At 49.4% G+C, this 17,807-nt stretch overlaps 2 protein-coding genes across 10 annotated transcripts in view; one reads left to right on the top strand and one right to left on the bottom strand.

Annotated features, from left to right (window-relative positions):
- The window catches only part of Samd11 (sterile alpha motif domain containing 11), a 19,359-nt gene extending 15,157 nt beyond the window's left edge, over positions 1-4,202 (top strand). For 4 of the 8 annotated variants that reach the window (XM_006992327.4, XM_015985994.3, XM_042272380.2 and 1 more), the window contains exons 8-14: positions 1,015-1,174; positions 2,024-2,139; positions 2,256-2,334; positions 2,411-2,919; positions 3,079-3,197; positions 3,353-3,463; positions 3,582-4,202. In XM_006992327.4, the coding sequence (XP_006992389.1) occupies positions 1,015-1,174; positions 2,024-2,139; positions 2,256-2,334; positions 2,411-2,919; positions 3,079-3,197; positions 3,353-3,463; positions 3,582-3,824 (1,337 nt within the window). In that variant the 3' untranslated portion in view covers positions 3,825-4,202. Of the gene's footprint in view, positions 1-1,014; positions 1,175-2,023; positions 2,140-2,255; positions 2,335-2,410; positions 2,920-3,078; positions 3,198-3,352; positions 3,484-3,581 lie in introns of those variants that run through there. The other 4 variants (XM_076565943.1, XM_006992329.4, XR_001576026.3 and 1 more) reach the window with 3 other exon arrangements.
- On the bottom strand, positions 3,924-17,807 carry Noc2l (NOC2 like nucleolar associated transcriptional repressor). 2 transcript variants are annotated; one of them, XM_006992330.4, is made up of 19 exons: positions 17,671-17,807; positions 17,405-17,563; positions 16,306-16,480; positions 16,095-16,223; positions 12,556-12,676; positions 12,378-12,468; positions 12,087-12,165; positions 11,692-11,802; positions 11,306-11,419; positions 10,246-10,434; positions 9,943-10,082; positions 9,067-9,178; positions 7,990-8,103; positions 7,478-7,579; positions 6,200-6,343; positions 5,967-6,080; positions 5,552-5,690; positions 4,606-4,695; positions 3,924-4,354 (listed from the first exon to the last, which is right to left on the bottom strand). In XM_006992330.4, exons 1-19 carry the CDS (start codon positions 17,694-17,696, stop codon positions 4,254-4,256), a joined length of 2,250 nt encoding a protein of 749 aa, XP_006992392.1. In that variant the 5' UTR covers positions 17,697-17,807; the 3' UTR covers positions 3,924-4,253. The 2 variants fall into 2 exon arrangements, with proteins under 2 accessions (XP_006992392.1, XP_076422059.1); XM_076565944.1 differs by lacking the exon at positions 16,306-16,480 and having other exon boundaries at positions 17,671-17,730.

The raw sequence follows: 17,807 nt of genomic DNA, 5'->3' as shown, positions 1-17,807 counted from the left end.
GCTACCTAGGAATAGTAAGACACCCTGTGCAGCTGCAACATTGGAGAATCTTGTCTTTTCTGGCAGAAGGGAAGGGAGTAGAATTTTCGATTCTTACAGAAGGCACTGTCCCCCAGGGAAGCTCAGGCACCAAGAACCTGAATAATTCAGTAAACGTTAATAATTTAAAAATCCCTCTTTTTAATTGCTTTCCCAGCTCTACTGGTCTGTGTAGAAGAGGGTGTACAGGCAAGCTGGTTGTCAATCACCATTGCACAGAGCATGGCTGGTGTGGGGTGGGGGTGGGCCTGGCTTCAAGCCCTGGTCAGACCAACCTCCCCTTTTTTAGGCTATTAATTTATAAACAGGCAGCAGTGGAGCAGTAGAAAAGTAGAGCTTGAACTAGGGGGACTAAAGGGGCTACAAGTGTCCCTCCCACCCCCATCCTGAGTGTAATGGGGCACATATCACAATCATGCTGGACTGTGACCATGTGTTACTGCTAGTTAAGTGTCTGCTATCATGGCCATGTGTACTATGTATTGCTTAATGAGTGACTAGTTCATACTACCTGTTGTCTCCTATCTATAAAGAAGTCACCTAGGCAGCTTTCTATTTGAGGTCCCCTCCTAACTTTTGTCCCACTGACCTCCCAGAAAAGCGCTGTGCCCTTACACTCTGACTTTTGCACAGCCCATCTTTGTGAAGGTTCCAGCCTCTATCACATCAACACCAATACGCAAAACACCAAGTTATCTACCTGGAGCCCTTCCCTCCCAGCTCGTTTTGATTACTGACCTACTCATACCCCTTTCCAAGTTCACTTGCCCAGGTGTACCTGTAGGTCCTATTGCAAACTGTCTCCCCTGCTGATCCTCCTCCAGCCCCAGTGACACAAAACAGGGCTCAGGACATGTGAAAGTCTCCTCCTCCCATTCTGTCCTTGGCTTCACTGGGTCAATGCCCCACAACCTAGAAAGGGGAAATCCTAGGGGAGCTTAACATCTGGGTCACTGTTGTTGCCTCCATTCCCAGATCTGATAAGGGTCCGGCAAGAAGTGGCAACTGCAACTTTGAGGAGTCCAAGCAGCTTGGAAGTACACCTGCCCTCATCTACAGCAGGTCGACGGAAGCAAGGCTTATTTCAGCACCGGGAGGGAACAGTTCCAGCTGCTACCCCATCCTTCTCTGAAAGGTACTAAGGTGGTAGTGTTTCAGCAAGGCCCCATATTCTTTGTGCTTGTAACTTGAGAAGGTCAAGGCCACATCCTGGACCTTTCCCTTGAGTCCCCTATCACATATGTGTGGGTACTGCATGCACTGAGTTCAAGGTCCACTGCAAGAGGGTGGTAACACCAGCTGTTCTGAGCAAGAAAATGTTTCTGGGAAAGAATATGCAGGAATGCCCACCCTTGGCAGGAGTGGCAAGGACCATTCCACTTCCCTTGTTGAGCAATTGGGGACCAGCCTAGCAGAGGTGCCCTGAGATAGTAGTGGTGGTGTGTTGAGGAAGGCAAGGAGTAAGCAATTTACTGTCTGGAATTTGAAGAGTTGAGTACAGAAGGGGCCGGGACTACAACTCTGTAGAGACTGTCTCCACAGCGGACTATTGGAACCAAGGAAAGCTCTGGGCAGGGGCCCCAGGTTTCCTAAACACTCCCCATTCCATCCCACTGGCCACAGACCGCAGCATCTACAGCTGCCTGCCACCATCTCCAGACTGTGGCTAATTACCCCATCGTGTGCCCCTCCCCGCCTGCCCAGGATGGCTCAGGATGAGAGGTGCCCCCCCTCCCCCAGTAATTACCGCTGCAGCCGCCTCCACCCACAGGGTCAGCGCCTCCGCGCCGCCGGGGAGATTAATTGGCGCCGCCAGCTTGGACAGGGGCAGTGCACGACCCGAAGCCATAACCAGCGACTCAACGACCGCCTGTGGGGTCGGCAATTAGAGGCGGCGGCAGGGGGTGCACCCGGAGGCGGTTACAGGAAAGCGGGGGGTGCACAAATAGAACTGGTCATGTGTTCACTGTTCTGCTGTCCACAGGGAGCTGTCACAGCCACCGCCTTTGCTGTCACCCCAGAATGCCCCCCACATCGCCCTGGGCTCCCACCTCCGACCTCCATTTTTTGGGGTGCCCACAGCTCTGTGTCAGACCCCAGGTGAGAAACAGGCGGGTATGTAAGCCCTTTGTGTCCTTGTAGGCCCTCTTTAGGAGCAGAAGGCAGATAGATAAAGGAAGCGCTGAGGGTCCAGCTTGAATGTTCTTTTCTCCCAGGCTACAGCTTCCTGCCCGCTGCCCAGGCTGAGATGTTAGCTCGGCAGCAGGAGCTTCTTCGGAAGCAGAGCTTAGCTCGGTAAGCACCAGGAGTCCAGTGGGAGTCATTTTAAGAATGCCCAGGCTGACTCCCGCTGTCTGCCCTTTTGGTCCAGGCTGGAGATGTCGGAGTTGCTTAGGCAGAAAGAACTGAGCAGCACTCACCGCCCACAGCTACTGGCACCAGAAGTGGCCTTGCGTATCCCTGAGGGCCCAGATGAGCTCCAGCGACGCGGCTCCATGCTGGTTTTGAAACACAGCTCAGCACCACTACTGGCACTGCCACCCCAGGGACCCCCAGGCCCAGGACCCCCTATCCCACCCAAGGAGTCTGCCCGAAGCCGGCCCCAAAAGGGGAGTCTTGGTGCTGCCTCAGGCCGGCCAAGCGAATCTAAGGAGACGACAGGAACTGGCCTCTGGGCTCAAGAGGTCTCTGAGGAACCATCCAAGGACTCAGATGGAGAGGACCCTGAGATAGCAGCTGTGAGGGGCGGGGCCTCCACTCCCAGCCAAGCCTCAGCAGGAGGGACCAGAGAAGGAAAGGGGCCTCTCTCAGGGTCAACAATGCCCCCTCCACTGCCCCTGGGATTCCCCTGTGGGGCAGTCAGCCCCTACTTCCACACAGGTGGGCAACCCTAGCAGCCCACTGACGGGTTCCATGGGGAGAAAAATTCTTTGTCATTGAACCAAGAACTTTAAACAATTAAAAGGAAGGCCATCCCATGGGGAAGGATGCTTAGGAATAGAAAAGTCCAAGCCCTAGTGACATACTTTCCATCTCTAGGCACCATGGGGGGACTCTTCACTGATGAAACCACAGCCCCTGAGGATGTCAACAAATGGACTGTAGAGGATGTCTGCAACTTCGTGGGGGGCCTGTCTGGCTGTGGCGAGTATGCCAGGGTGAGGGGAGTGGCAGGTCCCTGGGGCTAGGCTGGGAGGTCCTGTTCTGAGCAACTTCCCAGTCTCCATACTCAACATAAAGGGCCATTCCTTTTGCTGAATCATTTTTCATGGAAGACATACAACTCTATTCTGTGGGCATATCTTGTCCCCAGGTATTCAGAGAACAAGGAATAGATGGAGAGACTTTGCCTCTACTTACAGAAGAGCACCTTCTGAATACTATGGGACTGAAGCTAGGGCCTGCCCTCAAGATCAGAGCACAAGTAAGTATGGCCATTGCTTTCATCAATCTAGAGAGGGCATAAAGGCTCTTTGTGACTGGAGATGGTCTCCCAGTCCACTTTATCTGGCAGGTATTCACCCAGCTTCATCTCTTTGTAGGTGGCCAAGCGCCTGGGCCGTGTCTTCTATATGGCCAGCTTCCCTGTGGCCCTGCCACTGCAGCCACCAAACCTGCAAGCCCCTGAGCTCAGCCCAGGACAGCAACTCCTGTCCCCTGCAACCACCACCTCCCCATATGAGGGGGCCCACCTGCCCACAGGCAGAGCCTCACCCAAGCAGGAGAATGGGTCAGGGACCATAGCTCTGCTCCCAGGAGCCTCAGATCCTTCCCAGCTTCTCTAATGATCTAGCAGGCAACATCACACTCCCTGATACCCATGAAATTGTCCATATCCTGGAGTATTTTTCCTTTTGGTTTTAGATGCAAAAAAACACCAAGAATATTTTAAAAGGAAAGCATGTGGCTTAAGAGGAAAGTAATGAATTTACAAAAAACGTTCTAGGGGTAACCGCAGAGGTCTGCAGACAAACCAAAGACAGACAAAGTGGAGAGGCTGTGGAGCCACCATCCCCGCTGTGAACTGGGACTACTCTGTAGGTCAGGGTTAGCCTCCTGCTGGGGTAACAGAAGGCTATGCAGAACCAGTTCCCTTTCAGGGCAAAATGGCTCTTAGTACACTTGTTCTGTTGTGCTGTAACAATAAAGCCCTGTCTATTGCCCTCTTGCTGCACGTTGTTGGCCTCGAGCCTCCAAGACCTGTAAGGAGACCCTCAGTCCTCTTCTGAGAGCTGAAGATCCTCCAGCTCATCCTGTGGCCCCTGAGCCAGCTGCCACAGTTCACTTGGGTCCACCCCTGTGTCTGGGTCTTCATCTACAGAGAAAAAAGAAGCTACATAAATTCTGCTATATCATGAAGAAGCTAGCCTTAGCAGTTATTCATCACTAATTAATCACAGCATTAATTAAATTTATCAATGCGCTATAGCTGGCTGCTAGAGTCTTTGAGTATATAGTAGCTGGTACCCCAGGGAGGGGCACAGACCTGGGTTAGAGCTGTCTTCTCATGGCCTCACCTCCACACAGACTCCAGGGCCAGTCTATTTCACAACATAAACAACTTACCCTCTGAATTGCTGGCACCCTCTTCTTCATTATCTTCCTCCTGGTCTTCCTCTTTCACTCCTTGGTGAGCTTCCAGGAGCCCAGGTATTCCTGCAGATGAAGAACCACGTGCTTCACACGGACATAAACACACACACACAACACCAGATGCAGCAGCAAGGCAACAGCTACACGGGAGAGTTGGCTAGCCCTGTAGCCCTGTCTGGACAGCCACCAGGGCCACAGGTCTCAGCAGCAGCAAGGGACCACTAACCCTTTCTGCCACCTATATGGAGGTCCCAGCATGGTGACAACTACCAATAATGAATCTCCAGCTCAAAAAGGATGGCACCAATGAGTGGTATAAGAAATAGGTCTGGAGAGCCAGACAGTGGAGCTGTACATCTTTAATAACAGCACTTGAGAGGCAGATGCAGGAGGATCTCTGTGAGTTGGAGGCCAGCCTGGTCTATCGAGCGATTTCCAGGACTACACAGAGAAACTCTGACTAAAAGAAGAAAAAAAAAAGGGTCTGGAGGCTAGAGAGCTCATTGGTTTAAGGACCTGGGTTTGACTCTCAGCACCTACATAGTGGCTCGCAACTGTCTCTAACTCCAGTCCCAAAGGATCTGACATTCTTTTCTGACCTCTGTGGGCACCAGGCACACATGTGATACACATACATGTAGGTAAAACAGACATAAAAATGTAAAAACAAAGCCGGTCGGTGGTGGCACATGCCTTTAATCCCAGCACTTGGGAGGCAGAGGCAGGAGGATCTCTGTGAGTTCAAGGCCAGCCTGGGCTACAGAAAGAGTTCCAGGACAGGCTCCAAAGTTACACGGAGAAACCCTGACTCGAAAAAAAAATGTATTAAAAACAAAACACAACACAGGTCTGCCCACCAGCCAGACATAAAACACCTCCCCTGATACACAGCTCCTAACCACTCCCACCTCAGGCTCACCTCTCTGGGAGAAGTCTGTGCTGTCCTCTCCCTCAGAACTGTCCAACTCAAATAGGTCTTTTAATTCCTTTCTGTCTTCATCCTTCCTGTCTTCTTCCACTTTCCGCCTTTTGATCTCAGGGAAGTTCAGGTCTTCTAGCTTCAGGGATCAGAAACAGAAAAACAGATGGGGGTAGGGAGAGGCCAAGAGAACTGAGTTGAGCTTAGTTTAGCACAGCCCTACCTCAGGTACCACCTACAGCCATACATGGAACTCAGATGCCCTGGAGGTAAACAGCAGTTTTACAGGCTTCACTCATTCCTTTTTCCCTCCTGCTGTTGTTTCCTTTTCCAACTTCACTCCAACCCAGACCCCTTTACAAGTAATCTGCTTCCCCGCTTTCTACTAGGTCACCTTCCCAGATCCCAGCCATACCCGTTCTTTGCCACTGATCTCCAGCTGGATCTCACGGTCCCTCAGCTTCCTCCAGTGGCTGTAGTACCTGGTGAGAGGGGTCCCCTCTTCTCGGACCTGCTTCTCCCAAGCATCCTAAGGATTGGGTAAATTCAAGACCATGCTCACCCCAGAAAACCCTCAAACATCTATCACACCCTAACTGGTGACTTCAGGCAGTATCATTCCAGTCCAGATGCCAAGTCCCAACCCACCACTGCCACTTGGTCAGAAACGCTGAAGGTCACTCTCTGGCGAAGGCTCTGGATATGTTCTGCGTTCTCCTGCACCTTCTCCAGTAGCTGGCGCACCTGCCGGCAGTAGTTAGCTACTTTGCACTCGCGGAGAAAAGATTTCAGCTGCAGAAAAGAAGGATGCAGTATAGCTCCAGTGACAGGACTACTCCCCACCTCACAGGGGGTCCAGGCAGTGAAAAGCCATGTGGCAATCACAAGGAGACACAAGGGCCTACTATCAATCTGTTAATTAGGTCTCACAGGCATAAGGCTCCTTTACTCATGTGCTTCTCTGAGTGCTCCTGCAGCAGCCTGAGAGGTAAGCAGCTGAAGAGCTGTGAGGAGCCACAAAACCATAAACTTTTTTTGCTATTTGGATCTTAACTGAAAAACATCTGCTGACCCCTATTCTAGACCTACACATCCATCTACTTGGACCTTTAGCAAAAAAGTAAATGTGTCCCAATTACCTGACATCATCAGCTAAGAAGACATAGGGGGAGGCCACTGCCACATTATACAACCAACAGGGACCAAGCACATGTGCACAGCTGTGTATGTAACTCCTGCCTTCACACATATACCTGTGTCTATATGAGCCTGAGCCAGGTATAGCTCAGGTATGAGCAGTGCCCCCACCCCAACAAGCCCATGGGTAATAGAGTTAATTCCCTACCAGTACCAGACTGGGACAGCAATAGTCCCCTCCTATGAGAAGTGCCTAAGATGGGAAATAGTTGAGTTGAGCAAACAGACTCTCATGAAGGGCACAGAAAGAGCTGAAAAGAGGGAGAACTACACTTCACCCCCAGGACCACCTAGGAAAGTAGAATGGGCATCAGACCAACCCAAGCTTTAGACTTCCACAGGTAGCCCTAAACCACAGAAGGCTCCAGCCAGCCTGGGGAAAGGCCTATAAATTCTTGAGATCCTGGTTAAGTTACTGAGGCCTGACCCAACTTTGTCAGTGGCTGATAATCCTTCACAAGTTAACTCCACAGTCCCCAGAGAGAAGCTCTTCAAGCTACCAAGCCAAATGATCACTCTCCCCCTGCAATGGCCCCAATGGATCTGGCTGCTAGGCAGTTGGATAAGCATGGCTTTGCTACTGGACTTGTAGGACTAGATTAAGGAAGCTTCCCCTTTGTTCCTTTACACAAGGGGAAGACAAACCTACTAAAAGATTGTTCAACTTAGCCACAAAGAGGCTATCAAGGGGTCTGGCCAGGGAAGGGGAGTGAAGTGTTGAGCACATACCTGTAGGACAGTGGGCAGCACCAACTCTGGGAAGGCAATGCAATGGGCCTGGGTGTGCAAGTATTCCAGGATAAGGTCATACAGCTGCTCCAAAAGGCCATCCTGAAGGGGCAGGCCCAAACTCATCAGATGGTGAAGCCCAGGAGTTCATGATCTTATATTTCACCCTAACTCTGCTCAATCTCCAAGATGGGGGCTATAACACAGTACTTACAGCCTCCCCAAGCAATACCCAGATTCACAGGGCCTAGAATTACAGAGTCATTTGGCCTATGATGACAGAAACCCCTTGAACCCAGCACTTGAGAGGTAGATCTCTGTGAGTTCAAGGCCAGTCTGATCTACACAACAACTTCCAGGACAGCCAGGGCTACGTAATTGAGATCCTGTCTCAAAAGAAACCACAAATGTTGCACAATGCCAATCCCTCTCTTATACCTCAATAGCCTCTGAAGTCCTTGTGAGCCAACTAAAACAAGGCCCTTTTCCAGAAGGCCTTAAGCCAGCCTTACCCGGTATGCCTTTTCCTGCAGGTTGGTACTGGACAGTTTCAAGATCACAGAGAAGTTGATGGGTCTGGAGCTCATGCGGCCTGGACGCCTATTGAAGTCCACCTGTTGGAAAATCTACCCACAGGGTGTCAGCCCAACACAATGAGATCCCTCAAGACAAGGCTGTACAACTAAAGACAGCCTCAAAGCCCACAGAGCCTCCAGATGTTGACCACCTTCCAGAGCTCTGAGCCTCTTGACAGGCAACCATAGGACTTCTGTGTACATTGAACCACCTTTGGAGATAGTGGGTATATGGGCCTGGGCCTGAAATAGCTGCATCCCAGGCATTGTGGGTACAACTAGCAACAAAGAAATACAGAGAAGAGAGAGACAGGTCTCAGAGGAGGGACTGTTTCCCATACCTCACTAGTCTTTGCAGGCTATGCACTTTGGCCTTCCCAAGAAAAGAGGGTAGTGGGAGCCTAGCCTGATCCAAGGATACCTCCCCAACTACTAGGAGACCCCACACATAGAGCAGGTAAACCAAGAAGGTACAATGTACATACATGAAGAAGCATAGAGAGGGAAGGTTCTATAGGAAAGCCCCTGACAAGAGAATTCACGTAGCAGAATACTGCTGGCAGCTGAACTAGCTATGATTAATGACAAACTGGGGGTGGAAAACGTTCTTTCTCTAGTCTGAGCAAAAGATGCTAACTAGTATATTGGGCTGATCTCAATACCCCCTTTTACCCTACTCATAAGTTAAAGAATGGGCAGTGACCCCCTGTCAGCAGAGAGCTTGATTTCAACCTTTGTGGGTCATTTTCTCAGGAAACCTGCACCTGGTTTGAACAGCCCAAAGCCAGGAACAGTGAACCAAAGTAGAGGTCAGAATGAAGGCTATCCAGGAAAACAAGAAAGGTGTCATATTAAGTGTAAGATTAAATGCAGGAGATCTGCAAGATGTGCCTAGACAAAGGGGCCACAGGGTTACAGTCAAAACCTATACTGGCACCACTGACAGACACAGAGAAGATGTGGTTTCCAAATGACATTTGTGAGTCCAACCCAAGTTGTACCTAGCACAGTTACCTCGAGAATGAAGGGCAGAACAGGGATGAAGGTGCTGATGGTCTGGGACAGCAGCGTCAGGGCACGCACACAATGCATGCGCAATGGATAAAAGCGGGCAGTGGGCAACAACCTGAAGCAGGAAAGAGCAGAGCCTAGTCAGGTAGCCAGCCCACTGCCTCTGACCCCTCCCTATTCACAAGCTCCAACTACAGGAGGGTCCTAGTCACTCCTACAGGGTAAGTACTCAGGGTAGCACTAATGGGAAATAGTAATTTAATAGTTACCATACATAACAAAATGCTTGGACTTAGGTACTGCCCCACTGCTCAGCTGAGGGACTGAGAGACACCATCCAGCTTTAATTTGGTTTCATTCACTCCTACCTCCCTTTCTTCTCCACCTTCTGCTTTTGGGTTTTCTTGTACCATCTGCCCTTTTCCCTTCCTTCAGTCTTCAGTGTCAGAAGAAAGCTCAAAAGGACATAGAAGCCAAGGCCCCCTCCTGGCAGAGGTATACAGCACATTCACAGCATACCAAAAGTTCTAAGAACCCTTCAACTGCATAAGAGCCCAAGCAGGCCTCAGAACACATGGGTGTTGCATTGTGGGCAGCTAACCTACTTACCTAAGTGGAGGCTGACTGCAAAGCCCATCTGCCTAAAATCTACAACCAGTTCATCTTCTCAGACCCTTTGGCAGAAACCTCCAAAACCCAGACACAAAAGCTCTAATATTTAAGGTGTGCCCACCCAAGAAAATTCTTTGTACAACGTGGCCCACTAAAGCTGACAGATTAGAAACTTCTGCCCTATACCAAGAGTACTGCCAATATCCCGAGGAACTCACTGCCCCCAACCCCCAGGACAATCTAACACAGACCTGCCCTTGAACTCACTTGATGCAGCCAATGATGATCTGTGAGAGAGGGTAGAGCAGGGGCTGTAGAACCTCACTGGAACCAAGTGTCCTCAGGACTCGGCACCACAAGTAGAGGCAGTGCACATACTGCCAGTTGTACACAGACTGGTACGTCTCCTGGTGAAAGTGGAGTCCACTCCTAAGGCTCACCCTTCCCTGCCAGAATCACCCAAAGCTTCTCCCCAGAGTGTGAGCTATTTCCCCCATAGAAGGTGGCATCCAGCATGCCCAAGGCTCCAGCTGGGTGGGGCTACTTGTTTGGAAGGGTCTGACTGTGTACCTTCTTGCCTGTGGTCATGGCATTACGCAGGTGGACTGCAAGCTGGCGGATGTAGAGGAAGGCATGTTGATAGGAGATGCTGAGGTCCAAGGCAAGTAGTTCAGTCAGTGTCCGCTGCATGAAGCTTATGAGGGGTAGGGTACTGGGAGAGGTGAACTTGCAGTTTCTCACATACATGATGTACATTTGCTGACAGACAAACCAAAGTTAAGAGCCACCTGAGCAACCACTACTCCATTCCAAGCCACCTGCCACTACCTAGGACTTTCCACCATAACTGCTATTCCAAACAGCCTGACCACACAGCTGCAGACTCCTTTCTTGTATGGTTCCCAGCACTCCAAGACTGATCTTTCTCAGCTAACATACTTCCACCCACCAGCCTCAGGCATATAAAAGATATGCAGAAGAGAGGAAGGTGTATGATAAGAGAGAGGTAAGCTGAGGAATAGGCAAGGACAGGACTAAAGAACTAGGAAGTAAAAGATATGTTCTGCTTCATGCTAATGCTGTACAGTAGGGACTCCAGGGGATCTCCATGTGCAGAAGGGCCACCCTGGGCTTGGAGCTGGACAGCAGGGTCTGATCCTGGTTGTGGCCTGAGACCTAATCCTATTTTCTAGATATAACATTCTTTTTTTGAGGGGTGGGGGTGGGGGGTGTTCAAGACAGGGTTTCTCGACAGGGTTTCTCTGGGTGGTTTTGGTGCCTGTCCTGGATCTTGCTCTGTAGACCAGGCTGGCCTTGAACTCACAGAGATCCTAAGTGCTGGGATTAAAGGTGTGTGCCACCACTGCCCGGCTAGATATAACATTCTTATCCCTAGGGGAAAAGAGCCCCCTTGTCCCTCCCAAAACTCCTAGTTAGTGTATCAGAGCCCAGGTAGAACCCAGAAGAGCATGGATTCGTATTTCCATCACCACCCTATTTTCTAGTAAGAAAACTGATCTATGGGCCCATCAGCCCAGAGTTTGGTGTCAGCTCTACACACACTGTCTGCCAGGCACTCAGGCTGATTCCCAACACAGATCTTAATGAACAGATAGAAAATCCACATTACCTTCAGGATGGGACCAAGGAAGGATTCCTTCTTGTGCCGACAGACTCTAATGAGTACCAAGAAGGCCAGGACCCGCAGAGATTCTTCACCCGTGCTCCACAGAACCACCATCCTCTGAGAAAGAGATCCATCATTGCTTTTCCTGGCCTAGAACCCTCCATGGCTAGCTGGCATGCCTCAGTGGAGCCTAGTCTCACATTACTAAGCTATGCTGCCCTGAAAGGACAGAGAGCTTCCTGAGACTGGGACCCTTGGTGGGGTATAGAGAAAACAGCAGGACCAAATATAGTCATAAATGCTGCCTCTGCCCTAGCCAAGAGCAGGACAAGAAAGGCAACCATATGCATTATCTAGCTACAACAACAGAGAAGGATGGGCTAACACACCTTGAGTAACATTCGGCACTGCTTAGGGAAAGTCAGGTAGTAAGGAACCAAGCTGCTGACATGCTTCAGGACAGCTGCAGACACTGTGGCTTCAGCCAGACAGGTTACCAGCTAAAGAAGCAGAAGAGAACAATAAGGCTCAAACTCATTCAAGTCTGGAGTAAAAGAGAGCACCAGACTACCAGACATGACCAAGCCTCCTAGGATTTTTTTCTTTCAGTTTTTCGAGGCAGGGTTTCTCTGTGTAGCCTTGGCTATCCTGGAACTCGTTCTGTAGACCAGGCTGGACTCAAACTCAGAGATCCACCTGCCTCTACCTCCCAAGCGCTGGGATTAAAAGCATGCACCACCACCACCTACCTCCTCCTGGGATTCTTTATCCACCAAAACAGTACCTGTACAACTGCACTCAGGTATGTCTTCACATCCACACGGAGCTTCCCCCAGAGTGGGCTACTAGATGGCAGCAGCATCCTGCAGGAACCACACCCACCCCATTCCTGCAATTCAGACACAAGTCTACCCAGGCACAAGGGCATATAATCTGGTCCCATACACAAAAGCTAAGGGGCCCCTTATAGCTGGTTGATACAGAGGCTTATCAGGACCTTCTTGAGCACAGCTCAGACAGACACCTGCAAGCAACACCCGCCCCTTACATAGGTCACCAGCTTTCATCCCCTCACCTGCTGGTATCCTTTAGTGCCTTTCCAAACAGCAGCTTCTGAAGGCAACCAAAGAGATCTCTAATGCAGAAAGTAACCAGAGCATTGAACACTGTAAGAAACAAAAGTGTCATTCACCCATCTAACAAACGTACATATCACAATGGAGCCCAACACAGGTATCCTGGCCCCAGCTTACCAGCACTATCTGTGACTTGGAACCTGCAAATCTCAGCAGCTTCTTGGTCTCCTTGGGTGGTGGCTACAGCTGCTCGGAATGCCTGCACAACTTCATGGAACAGCTTGGGAGTAAGGTGGTGCTGAAGGGGCAAGAGATCGAGATCACTAGGAGAGTAGTACACAGTACCTGGCTCCAGGAACCTGCTCCAAGTTGAAAAGGTGTTCCTTAATCACGATCTCAAGCCCAGGGCAATAGTGGGACTAAGATCACTGGACCACAGCCAACAACAAAAAGGAATTGAGCCTTTAACCCACTTGAATAGGAAGTCTGCCTCAGGAGTCGGAGGAGGAAGGGGTGAGAATCATATATTACAGATATGCTCCAGAAAGTATATGGAAATTCTCCCTTTTCACTCCCTTCATTGGAGAAACCAATGTAAGAGCTAAGCATGATAGCTGATGTCTATACCAGCATTGGAAAAGCAAAGCATGAAGACTGCTATAAGTTTAAGACCAAACTGCTCTACACAGAGTTCAAGGTCAGCCACTAGGGTTACATAATGATATCCTGTTGCCAGAAGAATGGATGGAAAAAATGTGGTACATATACACAATGGAGTACTACTCAGCAGAGAAAAACAATGAAAGCATGAAGTTTGCAGGATGGAACTAGAAAAAAATCATCCTGAGTGAGGTAACCCAAACCCAGAAAGACAGTCATGGTATGTACTCACTCATAAGTGGATTCTAGATATAAAATAAAGAACAATCAGACCACAGCCCATAGAACCATAGAGGCTATATATATAGTATGGAGGTCCCTAGGATGACTGTGGCTTATAATGAATTTCGGTTTTACTCAATTATTGAAAAAAAATAGCCAAATGAATGGAAACACATGAACTATGAACCAAAGGCTGAGGGGCCCCCAGCTGGATCAGGCCCTCTGAATAGGTGAGACAGTTGAATGGCTTGATCAGTTTGGGAGGCAACTAGGCAGTGGGACCAAGTCCTCTGCTCATTGTATGAGCTGGCTGTTTGAAACCTGGAGCTTATGCAGGGATACTTAGCTCACTCTGGGAGGAAGGGACTGGACCTGCCTGGACTGAGTCTACCAGGTTGATTGCAGTCCTCGGGGGAGGATTTGCCCTGGAGGAGGTGGGAATGGGGGGTAGGCTGGGGGTAAGGGGAGGGTGTGGGAGGGGGGAGAATAGGAGAACCCGTGGCTGATATGTAGAACTGAATGGTATTATAAAATAAAATTTAAAAAAAAAATGATATCCTGTTGCAAAAATCTCAAAAGCAGGGGCTGGAGAGATGGCTCAGAGGTTAAGAGCACGACTGCTCTTCCAGAGGTCCTGAGTTCAATTCCCAGCAACCACATGGTGGCTCACAACCATCTGTAATGAGATTTGGCACCCTCTTCTGTATACATAATAAATAAATAAACCTTAAAAAAAAAAAAAAAGAAAACCAGTCTGTTTAAATATATATATATTAAAAAAAAAAATCTCGCCGGGCAGTGGTGGCGCATGCCTTTAATCCCAGCACTCGGGAGGCAGAGCCAGGTGGATCTCTGTGAGTTCGAGGACAGCCTGGTCTACAGAGCGAGATCCAGGAAAGGTGCAAAGCTACACAGAGAAACCCTGTCTCGAAAAACAACAAACAAAAAACAAAAACAAAAAAAAACAAAAAAAAAATCTCAAAAGCTCTAAATTAAATATGAAGTTGTTGAAAGGACACTGACTTCATTTCTCACTCCTCAGTGAACAAATAATGCTAAAAGTCTGACTATGTCCCTAAAAGCTTATGTAGTAGAAATCCAATATCTAAATTTATATGGTGGTATTTGGAAATAGAGTCTTTGGAAAGCAATCAAGATTACAAGAAATGAGGAGGTTCAGGATCCCATGAGGGCATTAACAGACTTTTAAGACAAATATATGGGACAAGTGTGGTGGTGTACACCTTTAATCCCAGCACTCAGGAGGTAGAGACAGGTCTACATAGCTCCAGGATAGCCAGAACTACATAACGACACCCTGCCTCAAAAACAAAACAACAAAAAAAGACAGAAGCCAGGAGTGGTGGCGCACGCCTTTAATCCCAGCACTCAGGAGACAGAGCCAGGTGGATCTCTGTGAGTTCAAGGTCAGCCTGGGCTACAGAGTGAGTTCCAGGACAGCCAGGGGTATTACACAGAGAAACCCTGTCTCTAAAAACAAACAAACAACAGACATAGGGCTCAGGATAGCACACTTGCCTAGAATGTACAAGTTCCTAGGTTTGATATCTAACAACCCAAAAGAGAGAGATCTGAAGAAGTATCACGACACAAGGCCTTTACTAAAGACCATCACCATACTCTTAGATCTGTCAACCTCTAGCAATGTGAGTCAATTAAGTTCCCTTACAAATTACCCAGTCTAGGGCTGGAGAGATGGCTTGGCAGTTAAGAGTACTGATTGAGGCCGGGCGGTGGTGGCACACCTTTAATCCCAGCACTCGGGAGGCAGAGGCAGGTGGATCTTTGTGAGTTCCAGGCCAGCCTGGTCTACAGAGTGAGATCCAGGAAAGGCGCAAAGCTACACAGAAAAACCCTGTCTCGAGAGAAAAAAAAAAGTACTGATTGTTCTTCCACATGACCCAAGTTTAATTTCCAGTACCCACATGGTAGTTCACAACCATCTATGCATGTGGTACACCTACATACATACAGGTGAAATGCTGTGGGATGTTCTGTATGTCCTGTGGGAGCCCGTTCTCGGGTTCCTCGTGGCTTTACCCAGCAGGTCCACATAGAGGATGATTAGAACCACGGGCCTGAGTGCAGGTGTCTGAGATGGTCTGCACTTGGCTGTGCTGTGGGATGGTCTGTATGTCAAGTTGCTCTGATTGGTCAATAAATAAAACACTAATTGGCCTGTGGCTAGGCAGGAAGTATAGGCAGGACTAACAGAGAGGAGAAATAAAAGAATAGGAAGGCAGAAGGAGTCACTGCCAGCCGCCACCCTGACAAGCAGCATGAAAAGATGCCGGTAAGCCACGAGCCCCGTGGCAAGATATAGATTTGTGGAAATGGATTAATTTAAGCTATAAGAACAGTTAGCAAGAAGCCTGCCACAGCCATACAGTTTGTAAGCAATACAAGTCTCTGTGTTTACTTGGTTGGGTCTGAGCGGCTGTGGGACTGGCAGGTGTGAGTGATTTGTCTTGACTGTGGGCCAGGCAGGAAAACTCTAGCTACAGTGAAACACAATAAGTAAGTAAAAATTAAAACAATAACAACAAAAACTGCCCAGTGTGTGGTATCCCATTACAGCAACAGAAAAGGAAACAAATGCCCAACCCTAACCCTAATAGATTGAGAAGAAGAAATTGGGCAGGACTATGCACTGTAACTAAGGAGATGCAGTTGGAAGACGCTGGCACTCAGAACGACCCTTATCGTGCACTTCCCAGAAACACACTCTTCCTACACAGTGATGCCTCAAATGAGGTAAGGACAGAGATTCCTGCCTGTGGAGATCCAGCCACCCAGCTTATATTGCCTCTCACCATTGCCCCCTGTTTCCATCTCTCCATCATAGTAAGGGTAACTGGTACAGGCTCATTCTTCTTCCTTTGTAATCCTCTGGGGAATGTGTCACTGTCCTCTCCTCCATCCTCCTCAGTCTCACTTGCTTCCTGTACCAGATACAAGAGGACAAATTTGGGGCAGGGTATAGAGATCACAGGTACCCCACTGCTCAGGTCTGCCAGTTTTCACCTCCAGCATGTCTGGCAGGGAGTGGAATTGCTCTTCCTCCTCCTCAGAGCTGTCAGAGTCACTGAAGTCTAGTAGGCTCTGGTCATTCTCCTGCAGGAACTTGTAGAACTCAGGGTCTCTGTCCTTCAGTCGAGAGAGCTGGTCTTTGTGCTCAGAAGCACATCCCTTATGTGGGCTGAGAATGTGGGTGTCAGTAAGGCCAGTGAAAAACCAAAAGGGAAGGAGTTCCTTGTCCTTCCACACAGCCAGCTTGCTTGTTGCCTCAATGAGGCCGTGATATTACTATGTTCCCTTCGCAGTAGGTACCAATGACCAAACAGGAAGATTTTCCATAGATAAATCATCAGGCTCATCTGTCTTCCATACTAACACACACAGCACCTCTGATATTGTTTCAACATAATCATTTCAAATGTAACATATAATCAGGGTTCTTCCAGACCAGCCATGCACCCACCATGTTCACCCCATTGTTGTAAAGTTATTAGCTCTCCTACAGCAACACTTCCAAACTATGTGTGAGCTTCCCCCTCAAAACTCTCCATTTCCAACCTTGCAACTCACAACTCTTCCAATTACAATCATCTGAGACACCCCCACCCCCGTTACCTAATGTCGTTTTACTGCTCAACCCTGGGACAGCTTCCCATTTTACCAAGAGATCTTACAGAATCAGGCTCCCTCATTGTAACTCATCGCTTGCTACTTTCCTGGGTCTGTTGTTCCGCCACAGCCACACTCTAATTCTAAAGGCTGTTCACTTTAAGTACTTTGCAGTTCCCGCTCAAGTTGCCATCATTTAATATCAAGCCCTGCCCCCACCTCTGCATCCCACCCAGAGACGTTCTGCAAACACGTCCTCCGGTATCCGGTTTTCCCTTCCACCCATAGCACGTTTCCTCCAACACATGCCAACCACTGATTTATCCAGGACCAAGTGCGTTTCTTGGTTTAAGAAACAAAACAAAAAGCCTTCTACACTGCGGGTCTCGGCGCAAAGACGGCTGACCCACGGTTCTGTGCAACAGCGCGGGACCAAAGAACTACTGGAAGTAGATCGCCGTGCGGCGAAGCCGGGGATAGTAGTGCAGGCTCTCACCTGGGTGAGGTGCGCGTGCCCGGTTGCTCCGGGCTAGGGAAGACTCTTCGCCTTTTTTTCTCCCGCGCCGCAACCTCCACGACGTCCTCCAGCTCCGATTCGGACTCGGACTCAAAGCCGGAAGCCAAGAACTCGTCCACTGTCAGCTCCGCAAGTCGCCTGAGGGTTATATCAGGTCACAACCTCTGTCAGCCCTCTAGCCTTAGAAACAGAACCCTGGGAGGGACTGCCTGCCAGGGATCCGGCAGTTCACTTATTCAACTCACCTCCTGGGAGCACGAGACACGGCCATGATGTCCAAAACAGCGTGCGCTACGCTTCCGGGCCCAGAATGCCGCGCGCCGCCACACTTCCTCTCGAGAGCCCCGCCCGTCCTACCATGCTGGTGGCTTTAGGGTTCTCG

Source organism: Peromyscus maniculatus, chromosome 2 (genome assembly GCF_049852395.1).
Source record: "Peromyscus maniculatus bairdii isolate BWxNUB_F1_BW_parent chromosome 2, HU_Pman_BW_mat_3.1, whole genome shotgun sequence".
Classification (NCBI taxonomy): Eukaryota; Metazoa; Chordata; class Mammalia; order Rodentia; family Cricetidae; genus Peromyscus; species Peromyscus maniculatus.
Note: the sequence above shows the minus strand (reverse complement) of the source record. Positions and strands in the feature narration are given on the sequence as shown.